At 39.8% G+C, this 20118-nt stretch overlaps 2 protein-coding genes across 2 annotated transcripts; both read left to right on the plus strand.

Moving 5' to 3' along the window:
* Nucleotides 1-3968: 3968 nt before the first annotated feature.
* Nucleotides 3969-6340, plus strand: LOC106976598 (olfactory receptor 8D4). Its single transcript, XM_015074022.2, has one exon. It carries the CDS (start codon nt 5405-5407, stop codon nt 6338-6340), a length of 936 nt encoding a protein of 311 aa, XP_014929508.1. The 5' UTR covers nt 3969-5404.
* A 12162-nt stretch (nt 6341-18502) lies between these two features.
* On the plus strand, nt 18503-19762 carry LOC106976640 (olfactory receptor 6M1-like). The gene has a single exon (XM_015074065.3). It carries the CDS (start codon nt 18503-18505, stop codon nt 19442-19444), a length of 942 nt encoding a protein of 313 aa, XP_014929551.3. The 3' UTR covers nt 19445-19762.
* The last annotated feature ends 356 nt before the right edge of the window (nt 19763-20118 follow it).

Genomic DNA, 20118 nt, shown 5'->3' on the forward strand with positions numbered 1-20118 from the left:
GATAGAGGGCTTAAGTATGCTTAATAAACAAATCAAAAAGATTTCATCATGTGATGAACACCAGGGGTTGTATGGAAATGTTGAATCACTATAATGTACAGCTGAAACTAATATTACACTGTATGTGAATTAATGGGAATTTAAATAAAAATTTAAATTTCTTTTAACTTAGAAACATTTTTTAATGTTTTTGTTTATTTTCAAGAGACAGAGAGACAGGGACAAAGACAGAGCATGAGTGGAGGAGGGGCAGAGAGAGAGGGAGACACAGAATTCGAAGCAGGCTCCAGTCTCTGAGCTGCCAGCACAGAGCCCCACGCGGAGCTCAAACTCATGAACTGCTAGATCATGACCTGAGCCAAAGTCAGACACTTAACCGACTGAGCCACCCAGGTGCCCCTAGAATTTTTAATTAAAAAAAATAAAAAGGCTTCATCATTTGTCATTTAAAAATGTACAACTAGGGGCCCCTAGGTGGCTCAGTTGGTTAAGCAACCAACTTGATTTCAGCTCAGGTCATGATCCCACAGTTCTTGAGTTCAAGCCCCACATCAAGCTCTGCACTGATAGTGTGGAACCTGCTTGGGATTCTCTCTCTCTCCCTCTCTCTTTGCCCCTCCCCAACTCATTCTCTCTCTCTCTCTCTCTCTCTCTCTCACTTTTTCCCTCAAAATAAATAAACTTTAAAATATATACATAAAACTAGAAATCTACTTCCATAGTTTAAAAGAATTTCTATGAGAAAATAATATACTTTTTTAAAATCCATTCCATTTCTTTAGCATTGTGTCCTAAATAATTCCTAATGTTGGGTTATATTAATTGCATGACTCTAGAAACATGACCACATTAAATCGGCTAAGTTTACTTATGTAAAAAGAGGATGATAGGGACAGTTCTTACAAATATACAAATACAGTAAACCCCAGGAGATAAGAAACTCTTGAGAATTACTGATCTTTATTTTTCCAGACATACAATACGTAAACTGAGACTAGAAGTCACAGATTCATTTAAATCTGCTCTTCATTTTCACTGTGGTCTTGTAGACACTTAAGGATGAAAAGGTATAATTAACCCGACTTTATTCCTAACGTAAAAAGGATAGGAAGAGGAAGAGGCACTCAGCAAGCATGTCCCGAGGAGGAAAGGGAGTTTCACACTCACAATGCTCATATTGGAGAAGTTTGGCAACAGATTCTAACATCAACTCCTGATTATCCACTGGAGCTCTGGAGGTTCCAACGTTTGCAGTCCACTGAACCACAGCAATAGCTGTCAGAGGCCGTGGACACTCATCTTGGACACAGCTGTGTGTTGCCCCCTCATCGAAAAAGGGGCAAATAGAGTCGAATCTGTGAATAAAGCTGTGAGATCACAACATCTAAAGTAGGAATTTTACAAATACATTTATATAGACCTTGCAATGCACAGAATGTGTTTATACTTATTGTCTTGCTTAATTGGCACAAAAAAATTAAAGTATATATTGTCTTTTACAGGTTAAAACACGAACCTCTAAGAGAATTTACGAGGAGTCCAATATCATATAGTAAGTCTTAGAGCCGTGGTTGAACTAAATCTTATGACTCATAGTTCAGTGCTCTTTTTGCACCTCTGTGCTGATGGTTTCCTTCTTGAGCCTGGGGTGGCTCAGTCAGTTAAGCATCCAACTCTTGATTTCGGCTCAGGTCGTGATCTCACTGTTGGTGAGTTCGAGCCCCACATCGTGCTCCACACTGATGTTGCAGAGCCTGCTTGGTCTTCTCTTTCTCCCTCTATCTCTACCTCTTCCCCACTCATGCTCTCTGTCTTTCAAAACAATTTTTTTAAAAAAAGATGGGGATCATGGGGATTTGACAATTAGGTCAGATTTAAAAATATATATATTCTGGACCTGTGCTGTCCAATATCGTAGCCACCAGCCATATGCAGCTACTAAGCGTTTAAAGTGTGGCTAATTTGATTTGAGAAGTGCTGTAGGTATAAAATCCATTAACAACTTTAAAGATCTGCACCAAAAACACAAAACCATGAAACGGTTCATTAGGATTTTTATATCTTAACATGTTGAAATGAGAAAATTTTGGATATATCAAGTTAAGTAAACTGAAGTATTACAATTGACTTCAGCTGCTTGTTTTTACTTTTGGAAAAAAATGGACTTCTAGAATTTTAAATTACCCATATGCCTGCATATATTTCTACTCGGCAATGCTAATCTGGACTCCACCTTTGTAAAATAGTTTTAATTGTCATAGTTTTAACAGCACCGTGTGGTGCATTAAAATGTTTAAAAACACCTTTGACATGACCAGATTACTTTCGAGCTCCTGAAATTATGTGAGAATCTGAATCAGGTCTGGGTCAGTGTAAGCAGATCACTTTGGAAAGTGTTCCAAAAAACATAAAAAGTTTTAACCCCTTAATGGTGGAACTTACTGTTTAGTAGATGGTTAAATAAAGTATTTTTCTGCAGAGTGCTAGCTCACGTTGCTAACACTGTTAACAATGCTAGCATTGTTCTATGTGGATTAAGGTATCATTTTGGAACATGTCTTCCCTGCAAACACAAAAGCGTAATACGATTTGTCATAATAAGCTATTGAACATGCACATTTCACTGCCATGAAGTCTCTGAGTCTACATACAGATGGCAAAATACTGAAATGTAAAATACAGTTTTTTATCCTTCATCCAAGAAAGCTGTTCTTAAGAAGCTGTTCTCAGGGGCGCCTGGGTGGCTCAGTCGGTTGAGCATCTGGCTTCAGCTCAGGTCATGACTCTCACGGTTTGTGGGTTCAGGCCCTGCGTCAGGCTCTCTGCTATCAGCCCAGAGCCCACCTCAGATACCCTCCCCTCCTCCCCTGCCCCTCCCCCACCAAATGAATAAATAAGCAAGCAAAAAAGACTAAAGAAACCTCTTCATTAAAAAAACAAAACACTGTTCTTCAAAGCTGGGCTTTTCATGACGGCGGGATGCTTTCTGGCACAGCGAAAAAGCAGAAAAAAGAGATTCAGGGGAAGAAACAACAAAGAAAGGTGATTTCAGCTCCGGGAGAGAATAACCTCCAACAGTGCTTCTCACACGTTAATGTGCACACCGATCCTGTGGGGAATCTTACTAAAATCTAGATCCTGATGCAGTTGGTATGGTTAAGGTTTTGAGATGGTGCCTTTCTTACAAATTTCCAAATGATGCTGGTGCTGGGTTTGTTGACTCTGCATCGAGTAGCTAGGACCTAAATCACTGAAATGGGTGAAGAGTAGGAAAGACACGGGAGAGAGAATCCTCACCTGAATAAAGGGCAGACGGGTTCAGGGTCCCCCAACAGAGCAACGAACAGGAACAGGATGGAGGACAAGTTACTTGGATAGAGGCCAGTAGGAGGTAGGGGAAGTGTGGGAGAATTAGACACGTGGCCAGACCGGTTGGTGTGTTTGCGATGCTCAGGAAGGTCTGAAGGCACACGTGGGAAGAGATTAAAAGCCAAAACTGAGCAAATGTGTCTTCTTGAACATTCTTTGACATTTCTTTCTGTGTTGTCTCTGAGACTAGACTACACCTGTGCCTGCTGATTGGTAAGGGCTAAAGGGGAAGGAAGACTCCGGGGTATTTCAACATCAGGCTAAGAGCAATTGGACAATCTCTTTTGCCCATGGTTCTCCTATTTGCATCCCTCATGATGGGAGAAGAAGAGGGGCGCCTGGGTGTTTCCGTTGGTTAAGTGTTTGACTTCGCTCAGGTCATGATCTCACAGTTCGAGCCCCGCATTGGGCTCTCTGCTGTCAGCACGGAGCCTGCTTCGGATCCTCTGTCTCCCTCTATCTCTGCCCCCTCCTCTGCTCACTCTCGCTGTTCTTCAAGCTTAAGTAAAAACCTTTAAAAGAAATAATTAAATTAATTTAGAAAGATGGGAGAAGGACAGCTGCAAAAGTCATGTGTTCTGCAGAATTTGGAAACCTTCTCAGAAAGCAGCTATCCAGTGTTATGAAGCTTCTTTGTTTTTAGTTAGTTTGGGAAATCAGAAGGAGGCACCTGCATCCCCGGGAAGGCCAGTGGCCACGGGAGCTGTGCCTTGTCCTCATGTGTCCTCGGATTGAAAGTAAGATGGCATGAAGAACTTCTTGAAGAGCCAAGCAGAAAGGTAGGTGCTGGGCCAAGCAGGTTGAGAAAATGCTAAACCAGATGTCTGAGCAGAGTTACGTATAAACTGGGTAAACATGAGAGAGTCTAGATAAGGCTTTATGACAGCCCAACACTAAAGAAAAATGGTCAGTTTTTCAGAGATGAGGCCTTGGCTGGCCCCAGAGCAGGCAGTGCCAGACCATGTGCCATCCTGTCCCCTCATGGAAAAAGTGTGAGTGGAAGATAGCATGCACTACCTGGGAACTTCCAGTGGAAGCACCACTATCTGGTTGTTGGCATTGCCAGAAGCATCAGCGCCAGCCGTAGGGCATTAAATCATGCTCAGGGGCCTTGATGAGAAAGGTGGGCTTAGCCCACAGGATGGCCAGAGAGTCAGAAGGCAAAAACTGTTTGGGAAGTCTGCTGTTCTACCATCATTCTGCTTTACTGAAGTATATGAAGAATGAACTTCCTACCTGAAAATTAGCTTGGGACCAGATTAAAAATGGAACACACATGCAAATGAAACCAGTTTCTTAAAAGGTTCTGAGCCAAAATAGGTTTTCGGAGTCTAAAATAGGTTTTGTTAAACAGTGGGTGGGGGACTCTATCATCAGATAAGTTTGGGAAGTACTGTATGTTACAGAGCTCTCTAGGAGATTCTGAAATATCCCTCAGTTAAGAAACCTTTTTAACTTTCTGTAATTCTGTGTGTCTGAAATCATGGGCTACTTATTTCATGTAAGACCTATGAATAGCTCCTGAGAATTCTGTTGAACACCCTTGGAAACCTTGACGTGGCAACTATAGTTGACCTAACAATGGACATCTTCTCTGTAGGAAATCCTAGGGGCAGGCCAGCCCTAGGCAAATGTGTCATTCACAAAAGTATTTTCTCAGTCCACGGCCCTTTTTTTACGAACACCTGTGGCTGATTTGCTTTAGAAAGCCTCTCCTATGTCTTTTGTCTTCTGACTCTAGAGTTAAAGGCTTTATACTTGGCTAAAAGAATTTGAGACACTGGAGAGATTGCTAAAGTTTATTCATAGCATAGTTAAATAGATGCTTACTTGCTATGTTATCGGCTTTGAGCAGGTGGGTGGGGTGGGGGTGTCAAAGTCCCTGAACATCAATGAAGGTACAAGCTCAGTGTCAAGGGGATAAGATAACCTTTGTTGCATGTTTCCATACTAGAGATACCTGGCTACAGGGAATCGGAAGCAAGCTGGAACCCTGCCTGTCTTCCTCTCATTTCCACAGATTTCTCAGGAGAGAATGGGCACAAGAAATCATTCCACAGTGACTGAGTTTCTTCTTTTGGGACTAACTGACCAACCAGAGCTTCAGCTGCGTCTTTTCTGCCTCTTCTTAGGGATTTATATAGTCACAGTGGTAGGAAATCTCGGCATGATCTCAATAATTAGGTTCAGTTCCCAACTTCACACCCCTATGTACCATTTCCTCAGTAGTCTGTCTTTGGTAGATTTGTGCTATTCTTCTGTTATTACTCCCAAGTTGCTGGCAGAGCTTTTATGCAGGGATACAGCCATCTCCTATTCTGGATGCATGACTCAGCTATTTTTTTTCTGTATGTTTGTCATTTCTGAGTGCTACATGTTAGCTGTAATGGCCTATGATCGCTACGTCGCCATCTGCAGCCCCCTGCTCTACAATGTCATCATGTCCCCTCGAGTCTGTTCTCTGCTGGTGGCTTCTGGCTTCTCAATAGGATTTACCGATGCTATGATTCATGGCGGTTGTATATTAAGGCTGAATTTCTGTGGCTCGAACATCATTAAACATTATTTCTGTGACATCATCCCACTTATTAAACTCTCTTGTTCAAGCACTTATATTGATGAGCTTTTGATTTTTGTCATTGGTGGATTTAACATGATGGCCACCAGCCTGACAATCATCATTTCTTATGTCTTTATTCTCTCCAACATCCTCCGCATGCACTCGACAGAGGGCAGGTCCAAAGCCTTCAGCACCTGCAGTTCCCACTTGACAGCTGTTCTTACATTTTATGGGACTCTCATGTCCATGTATCTCAAACCTTCTTCCCACAGCTCACTCATCCAGGAGAAAGTATCCTCAGTATTTTACACCACCGTGATTCCCATGTTGAATCCCCTGATATATAGTCTGAGGAACAAGGAAGTGAAAGATGCACTGATAAAACGCTTAAAAAGAAAAATACCTTTATAAAGAATGTGCTCTTTAGTAAGGCTTATTTATGTATTTATAATCATAGTATGCATGTGTTTGTGTTTATACCCTGACTCTTTAAAAGTAATTTGAAGTGAAGTGAAAATATATACCTAATTTTATAAATTAGTATATATATATATATATGTATATATATATATATATTTAGTATGTTGATAATATTTAAAATGTAATTAATATAGGGGTGCCTGGGTGACTTAGTTCAGCGTCTGACTCTTGATTTTGGCTCAGGTCATTATCTCATGGTTCGTGAGTTTGATCCCCACATTGTGCCCTGTGCTAATAGTGTGGAGGTTGCTTGGGACTCTCTCTCTCTCTTTCTCTCTGACCCTCAACTAGGCTCTCTCTCTCTCAAAAGTAAATAAATAAACATTTAAATTAATATCTGTTTATTAAAATTTTTACTCTCCTGAGAATATCTCTTCATTTCAATCCATGATGTATAAAGCAGATATAATTTTATGGAGGAAAAGTCAATAAATTCAAGTAGCAGAGAAGTCATTAACCACAACACAATAAAGCTGAAATTAGTAGGTGCTGTTTAAGCACAACAAGTCTTATATTTGGACATTTAAAAACAACCAAACTCCTTAGAATAATTCCTGAGTCAAAAGAAAACAAAACTCTAATAAATGAGAAGCTTCTACACTCTGTGATAAAATCATTGAGATCAGAGTAAATTTCCTGCCATAAACAACTAGAAAAACAAAATACTTTTAAAAACTGTTTTGTTAAAGTTTACATAGTGTGTCTTTTTCAATTCTTTCACCTTTAACATGTCTGTGCTCTTAAATTTAAGGTCTTTATATGGTTGGGATTTGCACCTAGTCTGGTGATGTAGCTCTTTTAATTTGAAATTTTAACACATTTACGTGTAGTATACACTGACATATTTGTGTATATATTTTCCATCTCATTGTTTTTTCTACTTAATCAACCAGTTTTATTTGTTTTTCTTTCATTGACTGCTTTCTTTTGGATTGAGCAAGTTTTTTAATTATTCTATTTTTCTGTTAATTTTTAGTCATACATGGGATTTTTAGTGGTTACACCAGAAATTAAAAATACATCTTCAAATTATTAAAATTGTGTACAAATGACTCTTTTATTAGTTCCCCAATTGTGTTAGAAATTTAGGATCCTGAACTCCATTGTACTTTATTATCATGAATTTTTATTATAAATATACTTTAAACTTCATAAAATCATTGTATTTTTTTGTAAAGTCAAGATTAATTCTTATTATACATGTATTTACCTTCTATGTTATTCTTAGTTTCTTTCTTTATAATTTCTCCTTGGGATTATTTTTTTCCACTTTAATAACTACCTTTAGTATTTTGTGTGTGTGCAAATGTGTTGATAATGGTCACTCTTAGGTGTCCATTTCTTTTTACCTAAAAATTACTTTATTTTGTGTGTTTTTAATTTTTTTAAATGTTTATTTATTCTTGAGAGAGACAGACAGAGCATGGGTGGGGAAGGGGCAGAGAGAGAGGAGGAGACACAGAATATGAAACAGGCTCCAGGCTCTGAACTGTCAGCATAGAGCCTGATGCAGGGCTCAAACTCAGGAATGGCGAGATTGTGACCTACGCCAAAGTCGGAGGCTTGACCCATTGAGCCACCCAGGCGCCCCTGTTGTTACACCAAATAGTCTGCACCCAGGAAGAGACAAGCAACACGCACTTGAGGAATCAGAAAACTGTTTATTTAGCACTGGTGCCAGCCCAATGGAGTCACCTCCAAAGGCTGAGCCCAGAATCCTGGTGTTGGCCTTCTTTTATGCCTGGTTAGCTTCCAGGTACTTGGAAATATTCTACTGACTGCACAGGGTGGGGGTGGAGGGGCACTATCAGTTGTGCTATGTGGGCAGTTGGCTAATGCAAGAGGCAAGCAAGATTACAGAAGCAAAAGCATGCAAGGGAAGTATCCAGCCTCAGATATCTGGCTGGCCTCCTTCATCTGCTCTTGCTGGCTTACCTTCTCATTCCCCACTCTTGATTCTCAAGCTTCTATAGCAGCCTTAGAGAAAATCAGTTTGTAGGGGCTGGAGAACCCCTTTCTATCACAAGAGGAGGAGCAAAGACCATTCTGGCTTTTTCCTGCTGGACAAGGATGTCAAAGGGAGGGGTATGACAGCTAGGGCTTTTCACCATCCAAAGGAGGTAGTGATAGCTAGAATGGTCCAGCTGGAGCATCACCCGGAGTTTTATAGCTTTTAGGCAAGAGGAAACAAAGCTGTCTAGCATATTAAGAATACAAAGACCAAACAGTAGGGCTATGAAAAGCATTAGGAGAGGACCAGCTAAAGGGAGGAGCCAGGATGCCCAATTCCATATGTTGCTCCAAGAGTTCCATGAGTCTGCTAATTCTTGCCTCTGTTTGATGATCTGTTCCTTTAGTTGTTGGGCCATATCTCTATCCCTGATTGGTTAACATAGAAGCGGCATTCCTCACTTAGGAAGAGACATATTCCCCCCTCTTCTCAGCAGTTAACAGGTCTAGCCCTCTTCTATTTCATAACAATACTGCTGCTAAAGTGTCCACCTGGTCTTATAGGGTTACCAGGGAGTTTGCCATGGCTGATTTAAGGACCCGGTTCATATGTTCCACTTTACCAGACAGCTTCCTGGCCAATGCCCCAAAAATGTTACAGCAAATACTCAGTGCCCAGGAAGAGACAAGAGACACACACTCAGGGAATCAGAAAAGATTGTTTATTTCACACCAATGCTGGCCCAGCAAAGTCACCTCCAAAGGCTGAGCCCAGAGCCCTGGTGCTGGCCTTCTTTTATGCTTGGCTAACTTCCACGTACTTGGAAACATTCCGTTGGCTGCACAAGGGGGAGGACACTATCATTTGTGCTTCACGGGCAGTTGCCTGATGCAAAAGGCAAGCAAGATTACAGAAGCCCAAAGCATGCAAGGGGAGTATCTAGCCTCGGACATCTGGTTGGCCTCCTTTATTTGCTCTTGCCAGATTCCCTTCTCACGGTATTTATTTTTGATGGATTTTTTTTTCTGGACTTAGAGTCTAGGTTATGTTATATTATGTCTTGGTTACGTTATCTGCATTAACAAGCAATCTCCCAAATTTCAATAGCTAACAAAGATTTTGGAGGATTTTTTTTCCCCTCACATTGCATGTTGGTGGATCCCAAACTGCTCAGTCTCTGTTCCACGTATATTTTCATTTTAAATTCAAACTAAAGACACCCACTACCAGCAACATCCCATTCTTGTGACAGAGGGAATAAAAGAATGCCGCAAATTTTAGCTCAAACATTGTTCACTTTAGGCATGTCACATAGTCAAGTGAAACAATGGGATGTGTAAGTGGAAATACGTAATCATCTTATAGAGAAAGGGGGGAAGGGAGTAGGGGAGATGGGCAAAATGTGTGAAGGGGAGAGGGTGATAAAGACTTCCAGGGATCGAGGGGCACCTGGGTGGCTCAGTCAGCTGGGCGCCTGACTTCAGCTCAGGTCACGATCTCACAGTTCGTGAGTTCAAGCCCCACATCAGGCTCTGTGTTGACAGCTCAGAGCCTGGAGCCTGCTTTGGATTCTGTGTCTTCCTCTCTCTCTGCCCCTCCCCTGCTCACACTTTGTCTCTATCTGTCTCTCAAAAATAAATAAATGTAAGAAAAATATAAAAAAAGAAGACTTCCAGGGATCGAATGAATAAGTCAAGGGAGCAGAAGGCACAACACAGGGAATACAGGCAATGGTATTGCAATAGTGTCGTATGGTGACAGATAGTAGCTACACTTGCAGTCAGCATAGCAATAACACATAGATTTGTTGAATCACTGTATTGTACACCTGAAACTAAGGTAATATTGTGTGTTAACTATATTTCAGTAAAAAAATGTTTTAAAGAAGAAAAGTACATAAGAGTTGGGAACAATAATACAATCTACCAAAGTTGGTAAATGTTTGCCCTGTATATCCCTTTTGTATCCTTTTCTTTATCCACCATTATTTCTGCTTCTGTTTTAGATGTGTCTCCAGTAACCAGACTATAGTTGGATTTTTTAATCTAATCCAAATTTCTGGCTTTTAATAGATATGTCAAAGTTTCAAGGCTTTGATAGGAGGAATTGATGGGCCCCAGAAACTAAGGGATGTTGTGTTGTAGAATTAAATAGACAAGAGCCACCATGGAAACAATATGCACAGGAGGTCACTGCCAGAGAGTAGTATCAATTGGACCCTTCTCCATTATATGTCTGGCTGCTTGGGAAGGTGTCTATCCCATATTTTTGGAGATTGCATTCAGTCAATTTAGAAAATGTCTGTATTCACTTCCTGGAGCTTAACCATTACCCCAATTCACCAGCCTAAGGATTTTTAGGCTACTATAAGGATTAGGTATAGCCTAGTATAATAAATGAAGAGAAAGTCACCTTTTATAGGTTTTGGCAATAAGAGAATTTTTCTTCATTTTAACAGAGGAAAAATAGGAAAATTTATCATTTTCAGAGCATTGGAAGGATTATTACTGCCAGCATTCCTGGGAAAGGAAAACCAACATAATTTTGTCAGTTATTGGGGAACATCAAAAGTTTTCTGTTTTGCTACCCTAAAGCTTGAAAGCAGGCCACCAAGCTTTGATTAACAGAATGAAACAACACCCCTGGGATAATTGCCCTGGAGTCCTGAATATGTCTATTTGGCATCTCCAACTAAACTTTGTGATTGTGATTGGTTTTTCATGATTAAGTTTCTTTAATTACAAAGTAGTAATTAACCTCTTTCACCTCATATTCCCAAGAGCTACTCTCAATTAAATCCTTGAGAGCAAGCAAGAGCTTCAAATATTACTGTTGATTCGTGGCCTATTTTCACAGAAGAAAGGACTCATCACAACCCAGATACAGAAAAAAGAGGTAGAGATTCAAAGTTCCATTTATCTTATAAAGGATTCCGAGTTTTCAGAATAAATGCAGAAAACAAGTGGTAATCAGCTTCCAGGTCAATGTGATGATAGATTTTGTACAGAACTGTACAAAGATACAACAGGCCATCTATATATAGTAAGTCTCTCAGGGGACAGAACTATTTGGGAAAGATATTGACATTTAGACTTTGATAGAACTTCACGATCCTAAAAATCTGTTCCAATCCTCAGATTTTTCTGAATCTAAAACATTCTGACTATTCAATTACTCAACATAGCAAGGCTAGCATTTCCAGACTTGTAACGTGAGGTGACAGTAACATTTCTGTTCTGGCTGAACTAGAGAGCTGAGCCTTAATTCAGCTTTATGTGTCTTACCACTCATTTAAACCACTCTGACCTTGTTTTTTCTCTCTACAAAAGTTGGGTAAGAGTCTATATTATGCTTATCTCTGAAGAACACAGGCTTTGGAGTCAGACAGAACTATATTTGAATCTGGCTCTGTGAACACACTAGCTATGGGACTTTGGGTAAGTTATTCAACCTCTGTAAATTTCAGTTTTTTCATGTGCAAAATGTAGATCACAGCCACACCTACTTCCTACTTCAGAAGGTTTTTGAATTTATACATATGAAAGAGCAGAGCCTTGAATAAATTAAAACAACTACCAGGAGAATATGACAAACTCAAAATCAATCATTGAGATGATTTAATATTCATCTATCAGAAACAGCTCAAGCCAAAAAGGTTGTATGGAACCAAAAGCTGCAAATCTAAAAATTAGCAACAAAATACTGCATTTAAGGAATAGATGATACACATTTTTTCTGATGCCACTTAAAGTTTTTAAGTGGCTAACAGAGTTCTTGGAACAAAATGCCAAGAACTCAGTGTATGTTAGCCAGTATCACAGTATGACTTGAACCCTAAAACTAGAAATCAAGGCGTCTTGAGGAGATGATGAGAAGAGTAACTTTGCCTGAATAAGCCTCAGTCCAGTACTAGGAACAACAGGTGGCAATAAATGGGAAAAAAGGTACTACCCCAAGTTAATAAAGGACTTTCAAAGGGTCAGAGACAATAAAATATGAAATAAGATACATGAATTAGCAGTGAGTTTCTCACAACTACAGATTCTAAGCATAGATGGTTTGACGTTCACTGTAGAAGAAGCAGTAAGTTTGTACAATGACCCCTGGGCAACCAATACTGTGAAATTTTCCAAGAAATCCAAGTCAGAAGAGGGAAAATTTTTTTCATCATACAACATTTAGAGGGAATCAAACAAATGCAATTCTGAAAAATTAAGGTTCTTTTTATGGTTTTTTGTTTATTTCGAGAGAGAGCATGAGAGGGGAAGGTACAGAGAGAAGAAGAAGAAGAAGAAGAAGAAGAAGAAGAGAGACAGAGAGAGAGAGAGAGAGAGAGAGAATCCCAAGCAGGCTCCATGCTGTCAGCGCAGAGCCCAATGTGGAGCTCAAACTCACCAACCGTGAGATCATGACCCCAGACGAAATCAAGAGTCAGCGCTTAACGGACTGAGTCACCCGTGTGCCCCATCTTTTTATGTTTAAATGTGAAAAACAGATGCTGAGAATTGTGGGGTCAGTTTTTAGTTGTCTTCAGGGTATAAGAATATCTTCCATTTTATTGTTATGATGGAAGCATATGCTAAAAACACATGCATATGCAGGAAGCAGTGTGGTTTACAAGGTCAAGTGGTTTTAGGATCTTCACACAAATTTTATTGTGGACAGAAGTCAAGCAGGTTTCGTAGAGATCTGTGTTATCACATATCCACTGCATATTAATATTTTTACATGTTGGGACACCTGAGTAGCTCAGTCTGTTAAGCGTGCAACTCTTGGTTTCAGCTCAGGTCACGAGCTCGCGGTTTGTGAGTTCGAGTCCCACATCGGTCTCTGTGCCGACAGCATGGAGTCCGCTTGGGATTCTCTGTCTCCCTGTCTCTCTACCCCTCCCCCACTTGCTCTCTCTGTCTCTCTCTCAAAATAAATAAACTTAAAAATATTTTGGAGCACCTGGGTGGCTCAGCCGGTTAAGCGCCCGACTTCAGCCCAGGTCATGATCTCACGGTTCGTGAGTTCAAGCCCCGCATCGGGCTCTGTGCTGACAGCTTGGAGCCTAGAACATGCTTCAGATTCTGTGTCTCCCTCTCTCACTCTGCACCTCCCCAGCTCATGCTTGCACTCTGTCTCTGTCAAAAATAAATAAACTTTAAAAAAAATTTACATTTTTATTACTCATGTAGATGGAATTGTCAATATTTTTCTCTTCGTGTTTTATCCTTACAGGTGCCTCCTTCACTTCCATCCACTACTCCCAATCCTATCTATTTGTTTGCTTGTTAGCGAGACATTTATTGAACATTTGTATCAAGTACTGTTAGTTGCTTGCTGATAAGAACCTCATGTCGTTCCAGCCCTTACTATCATCCTAAACAGAAGATATTTAAGGCATTTCCATTTACAAGTGAGAATACTAAAGCCACATCTAGAAATCATGGCACCAGAGCTCATACTACAGTCTCAAACTACAAACACACTTACCACTGCACCGTATCGCTCAGCTTATACATAAAACTTGAAGTGAGAAGTTATTTGCCTTTTGAAAGACTCATCCACAATCTCGGATGTTTAGGGTTTGTGAAAGGATTTCTGGGTAATTTGTATTTATATGAACTGACCCACATAAATGAAGGGAAATATAAACATTAGGAAGGAGACTGAGACCTGGAATTTAAAAGAGATTGTTAAAAGATAAAATACGTAATTATTTTTGGATTTTAGTTCAAGTTCAGTGACCTGTTTTGTTTATAGTCCAGTCAGCAGGGAACAAATTTATTTGGCTAGAAGGAATACTGACACATGCACAGGAACCTTGGCTAACCTTTGAAAGAGGTATGCCTTAGTAACTAGCAAAAGAGGTCATATAAAATTCTTTGTGTCTTTGATGAATTGTTCACATAAACAGTGATTTGTTGAGCTTGTTACACACACTTACACACACACACACACACACACAAATATTTCAGAATTTAAAATGTTATAAAATAGGGGTGCATGGGTGGCTCAATTGGTTAAGCATCTGACTTGATTTCAGCTCAAGTCATGATATCACAGTTCATAAGTTCAAGACCCACATGGAGCTCTGTGCTGACGGCATGAAGCCTGTTTGGGATTCTCTGTCTCCCTCTCTCTCTGCCCCTCCCCCGCTCACTCACGCTCTCTCTCTCAAAATAAATAAACCTTTAAAAATATGATAAAATATGTTTATGTACTGAATTCTTCCACTATGATGATACTTTGATCTTACAGTTCTGTGATATTTTTTTTCTTTATATGTGTTGAAGCTGGTTATTAGGTATATACATATTTAGACGATAATGATGAATTGAAATTTTTAAAATCCAACAGCGGCCCTGTCAATCCCTAATGATTTTGTCTTACTGTCTGCTCTACCAGTTATTAATACAGATTTCTCTACTATGCAGAAATAGAACATTCCTATGAAACCTGTCGTAAGCCAAAATGGCAGAAAATGAAGACGCGATTGCCATTAATTTATACGGAAAACTTTTTGAGCATTCCAGGACGCCAAAAATAACCTCTCTTAGGCTTCTTTGATGCCTTCAGGACACATCTTGCTGATAGATGCACAAAATAAATCAAGATAAAAAACAGATACTGGCAGACCCAGTTCAAAGCTGAGCTCAATGCGGACACACTGAATGTAGTTCCTTGGGAAAAATGCTCTGCTCGGGCTGGGTGGGGTGCTGCCTCTGCAATGGCTTGGCTCCCTGCAAAACACACACGGAAATTCTCACGGGATTTCTGGGCTCCTCTAAGAAAGCAAAAACAGGTAACAATACATTGTCCATGAAAATGAAGTGGCAAAATGGGAACTTTCAAACAGCAGGGGTTACTTGCACAGCCACATTAACTTTCTTGGGGATTAGTATATGTTTGGCATATACTTTTTTAAAAATCCTTTTATTTTCAATTTTTCCATGTTCTTGCCTTTTATATCTCTTATAAATAGAATGCACCAGGAATTGTTTTTTAGTACAATATTACAAATGTATGTCTTTAAACAATTTAGTTTTTTTTTATTGTGAAAATTGATATATTAGAACAGATTTATACAGCTTTTTATTTCTATTTGTCCCAATTTCCTATTTTTCTATGTTTCTTTTTCCACAATTTCTTATTCTTTCTTTGTTTCTTTCTTTCTTTCTTTTTTTTTTTTTTTTGGAATTGATGGACTGCTTTGACTGTTGGTATTTATTTATATCTTTGTTATAGTTGAGTTTTGCTTCCCTTATATCACTTTTTCCCTTCTATAAATTTGAAAATTATCTATTCTATTACTATCCTTTCAGTGATTATCCTAGAAAATTTATTGGAGTTTTTCAACTTAAAACCTAAAAGACAGGTGCCCGAGTGGCTCAGTGGTTAAGCGTCCAACTCTTGATCTCAGCTCAGGCCTTGAGCTGAGAGTGGTGAGTTCGAGCCCTACTTTGGGATCAGCACTGGGCATGGAGCCTACTAAAACAAAACAAAACAAACAAACAAACAAACAAAAACTAAAGAAAACAATGTTTCATCCCCTCACAAATGATACAAGAAGTCTTTGGCTCCAATTTTCTTCTCCACATTTTTTTCCTGTCATCATCCATGTGCCAATTCTAGATTAACTCCAGAAATTCAACCATTATTACATTTTTAAAATTTTTTAAATGTTTACTTATTTTTGAGAGAGAGAGAGAGAAAACGAGAACAAGCAGGGGGAGGAGCAGAGAGAGACAGAAACACAGAATCTGAAGCAGGCTCCAAACCCTGAGCTGTCAGCGCAGAGCCCAATGCAGGACTCAAACCTGCGAACCACAAGCTCATGACGTGAGCAGAAGTCGGATGCTTAACCCACTGAACCACCCAGGCGCCCCAACACTGTTAGTACCTTTTACAGAGAATTTCTACTTAGATTTATGTACATGTTTACCATTTCATTTCTTTATTATTCCTCTTCATGTCTTAAATGATCTCCATGATTTTCTTTATTCTTGAATTATATTTAGAAATTACTTTATCATTTGTCCCTTGACAGTAAATTCCTGAAGTTTTTATCTGAACTATATTTATTTTACGATGGAAGAGAATTTTACTGGATATCTAATTCTGCGTTGGCAGTTACTTTCTTGCCACACTTTAGAGATATTATTTAACTAATTCTTGGCTTTCATTGCTGCTGTGGAGAAGCCAATGGGTTATTCTCACTGCTGTTCCCGTAAAAGTGATCTACGCTTTCTTGCTGTTTTTCATATCCTCCCCCTGGTGCTCTGTTTCTCTGTAAATACCATCCAGCGTCACTTCCTGTGTTCTCTCCTGCAGGACACAGAATACACATATAAATGTTCCCATTCCATCGTTTCTATTTTTTTAACAAAATTCCATTCCTTTGAACACTCTTCCATACTTTGCAAGCTTATCTCTGTTTCATTAAAGAGGAATTCTTTAGATATATCTTCCTATTTACTAATCCGTTTTTTTTTTAATTTTAGGGTGCATGAGATAACCTAGTAAGAGGGGTTTTTGTTTTGTTTTGTTCTATTTTGAATGCAGTTGGCATACAATGTTATGTTAGTTTCAGGTGTATGACATGGTGTTTTAAATTCTATCTAATCCATTGTTTATCCCCTCTCACCTCACTTGAAACAATTGAGTTGTTACTTCAACAATAATCTTTTTTTTTTAATTCTGTAAGTTCCACTGGGCTTTTTTATTTTTATTCTTTATTTATTTAATGTTTATTTTTGAGAGAGAGAGACAGAGACAGAGACGGAGCGTGAATGGGGAGGGGCAGAGAGAGAGAGAAAGACACAGAATCTGAAGCAGGTTGATGCCCGGGCTCAATCCCACAACCATGGGAGCTGAAATCGAGAGTCAGATGCTCAGTGGACTGAGCCACCCAGGCTCCCAACACTGAGTCTTTTTAAAAGTCAATTTGGTGGTTTTTAAAAGACCTGATTTCTGTGGCATTCTCACTTTTAAAATTGCATCCTTTACTTCTTGAAATATTCCATATATAAGTGTACTATATAACACCTCTAACCATTCCAAATTCTGTTGTCCTTGTGCTAAGTCTCTTATTGCATCATTTCTTTTCTTCCACTCCCATTTATAGCAGCACAATTGTTATCATGTTTGGAAATCTTTGTCCAAAAGTTCTTTGTTTCTTCTTAATATCTGGGAGTTCTTGGTGCCTAAGTTGGGGAATTTTTCTTCTGGAAGGATTTGCTTCTCCTATTCAGCATGCCTCACCCAGGAACACTTCACCTTCTCAAAGATTTGGTTCAGAGAGAAAGTCTCAGGATTTGCTTTTCCAGCTTCACTGATATTCCAGTCCTGGATGTCCCGTAGAAATGTCTCCATAAAGGTATGATCACAGGGCAACCCTTCTCCCTGATGCTTGTTGGTACAAATCTTCTGCTTTGGTTCCCTGCCCTTCAGTTCTCTGTGCTTCCCTTACCAATTCTCTGTTTTGGCTGATTCTGATGCCAGCCACCCTGATCTTGGCTACTGGCTCTTGGCGCTCCAACTCCAGCCACTGAAGCTTTGACACCTGACTGCCTGGCCTCAGCCCCTCCTACTGTTTCTTTATTTGTTATTTATCAAATGGATCCAGATACTCTCCTAACTTTTGATGCAACCAGCAATGTCTCAGAGAGTGTGTCTTATCCAATTCTTGTTGTGGTTTAAGAGGATTCTTCATTTCAGATCATAATATGCTGGTCAGCCTTGATACAGGAATGATAATAGAATTTTTGATGACTTCTCTTTCCCCAATAAAGTATGATATGATGTTATCAGCTAAGATACCCATATTATTAAAGATTAAAGTATAACATGATCAAAATGACTTGAGTGAATTTCAGTTAATTATACACTTCAGTTAACTTGAACAGATTTGGATTTAAGGAAGGAAAGAGAAGAAATATATGCATGTCATTGAAGTTGAAAAGTTAAAGTTTAAAGGAACTATAGACATTTTTTTTCCAACCCATCAACTATGAAGATGAGAACTGAGGCCAAGAGGCTCATTTGATTTGCCTGAGGCCACGTGATATGGTCAGAGAAAACACTAGGACCACACCCTCTATATTTAATATTTATATTAAATCTATATTTAATAAGATCATAGAAAAACCTGAAAGATGTCTTCAACTATTCTGCTTTTCTTTGTTTGTTTCTTCCCCCTTCCAGTTGAAATGGCTATGAGAAACCAGAGTACATTGAGTGAATTCACATTGGTCTCCCTTCCTGTCATCCAGGAGCTTCAAGTCTTGCTGTTTGTCATTCTCCTGCTGGTTTATATGCTCATCATAACAGGAAACATTGTCATCATTTCCTTAATATGGACTGATAATCGTCTCCAGACACCAATGTATTTCTTCTTTAGTAATTTGTCATTTTTGGACATTTTGTTCACAACTACTATTGCCCCACAGTTGCTAGCTTGTCTCTTAGAAAAGAAGAAAACCATATCCTTTGCTGGCTGCATCACTCAAGTTTATTTCTACTTCTTTCTGGGGACTGTGGAGTTTATCCTCCTAGCGGTGACGTCCTTTGACTGCTATGTGGCCATCTGTAACCCCCTGCGCTATACCATCATCATGAAGAGTAGGGTCTGTCTCCTGCTGGTTCTGGGCTGCTGGGTGGGAGCCTTTCTCTCAGTGCTATGCCCAACTATTGTGGTGTCCAGACTGCCCTACTGTCATAGAGAAATTAGTCATTTCTTCTGTGACATTGCCCCTTTACTACAGGTGGCCTGCATTGATACCCACTTCATTGAGATGATAAACTTCCTCTTATCTTCCCTTGTGGTCCTCAGTTCACTGGTGCTCACCACCACATCGTACACCTACATCATTTCTACCATCATGCGCATCCCCTCAGCCCAAGGACGTCAGAAGGCCTTTTCCACCTGTGCTTCTCACATCACAGTCGTCTCCATTGCCTATGGAAGCTCCATCTTCATGTACGTGAGGCCCAACCAGAGCCATTCACTGGATTTTGATAAAGTGACGGCTGTCCTCACTACAATGGTGACCCCTCTTCTGAATCCTTTCATTTATAGCTTGAGGAATGAAAAGTAAAGGAAGTCCTGAAAGAGTCAGTTAGCAGGATAGGTCCACCACATTCCAAGGGAACATAACACTAAGCAATTTCAGGACATGTAAGCTATGCTTTCTCTCTATAGCACCTTGTGCCGTATGAAGACTGACACCAAAGTACAACTGAAGTCTCAGAATCTGTCAGCAGGATGATTAACCATCACACATCATCAACAGTGAAGTATGGAAAACCAGAAGGAAAAAAAAAAAGAATTCTATGTTCAGTCTTTGAAATATTTTTCAAATAGTAACATAGGATCATGGAAACACTCCAGGCCCTGAGTCACAAGAGCTAATGTCTAATATTTGTTTAGGCACTAACTTCAGTGGACTTGGGAACTTAGTTACTTAGGTTGCATGATTTCTCCAAGATTCCACCTGCCCATCTGCAAAATGGTGGCAGGAATGTCTGCTCTGATTATTTTCCAGGGCACTTGTGGCTATAAAATGAGATCATTAAGGGGCGCCTGGGTGGCTCAGTCGGTTAAGCGTCCGACTTTGGCTCAGGTCATGATCTCACGTTTCGAGAGTTCGAGCCCCACGTTGGGCTCTGTGCTGACTGCTTGGAGCCTGGAGCCTGCTTCGGATTCTGTGTCTCCCTCTCTCTCTGCGCCTCCCCCCACTCGCACTTTGTCTCTCTCTTTCTCTCAAAAATA

The sequence above is a fragment of the Acinonyx jubatus genome, chromosome D1 (genome assembly GCF_027475565.1).
Source record: "Acinonyx jubatus isolate Ajub_Pintada_27869175 chromosome D1, VMU_Ajub_asm_v1.0, whole genome shotgun sequence".
In the NCBI taxonomy this organism is placed as follows: Eukaryota; Metazoa; Chordata; class Mammalia; order Carnivora; family Felidae; genus Acinonyx; species Acinonyx jubatus.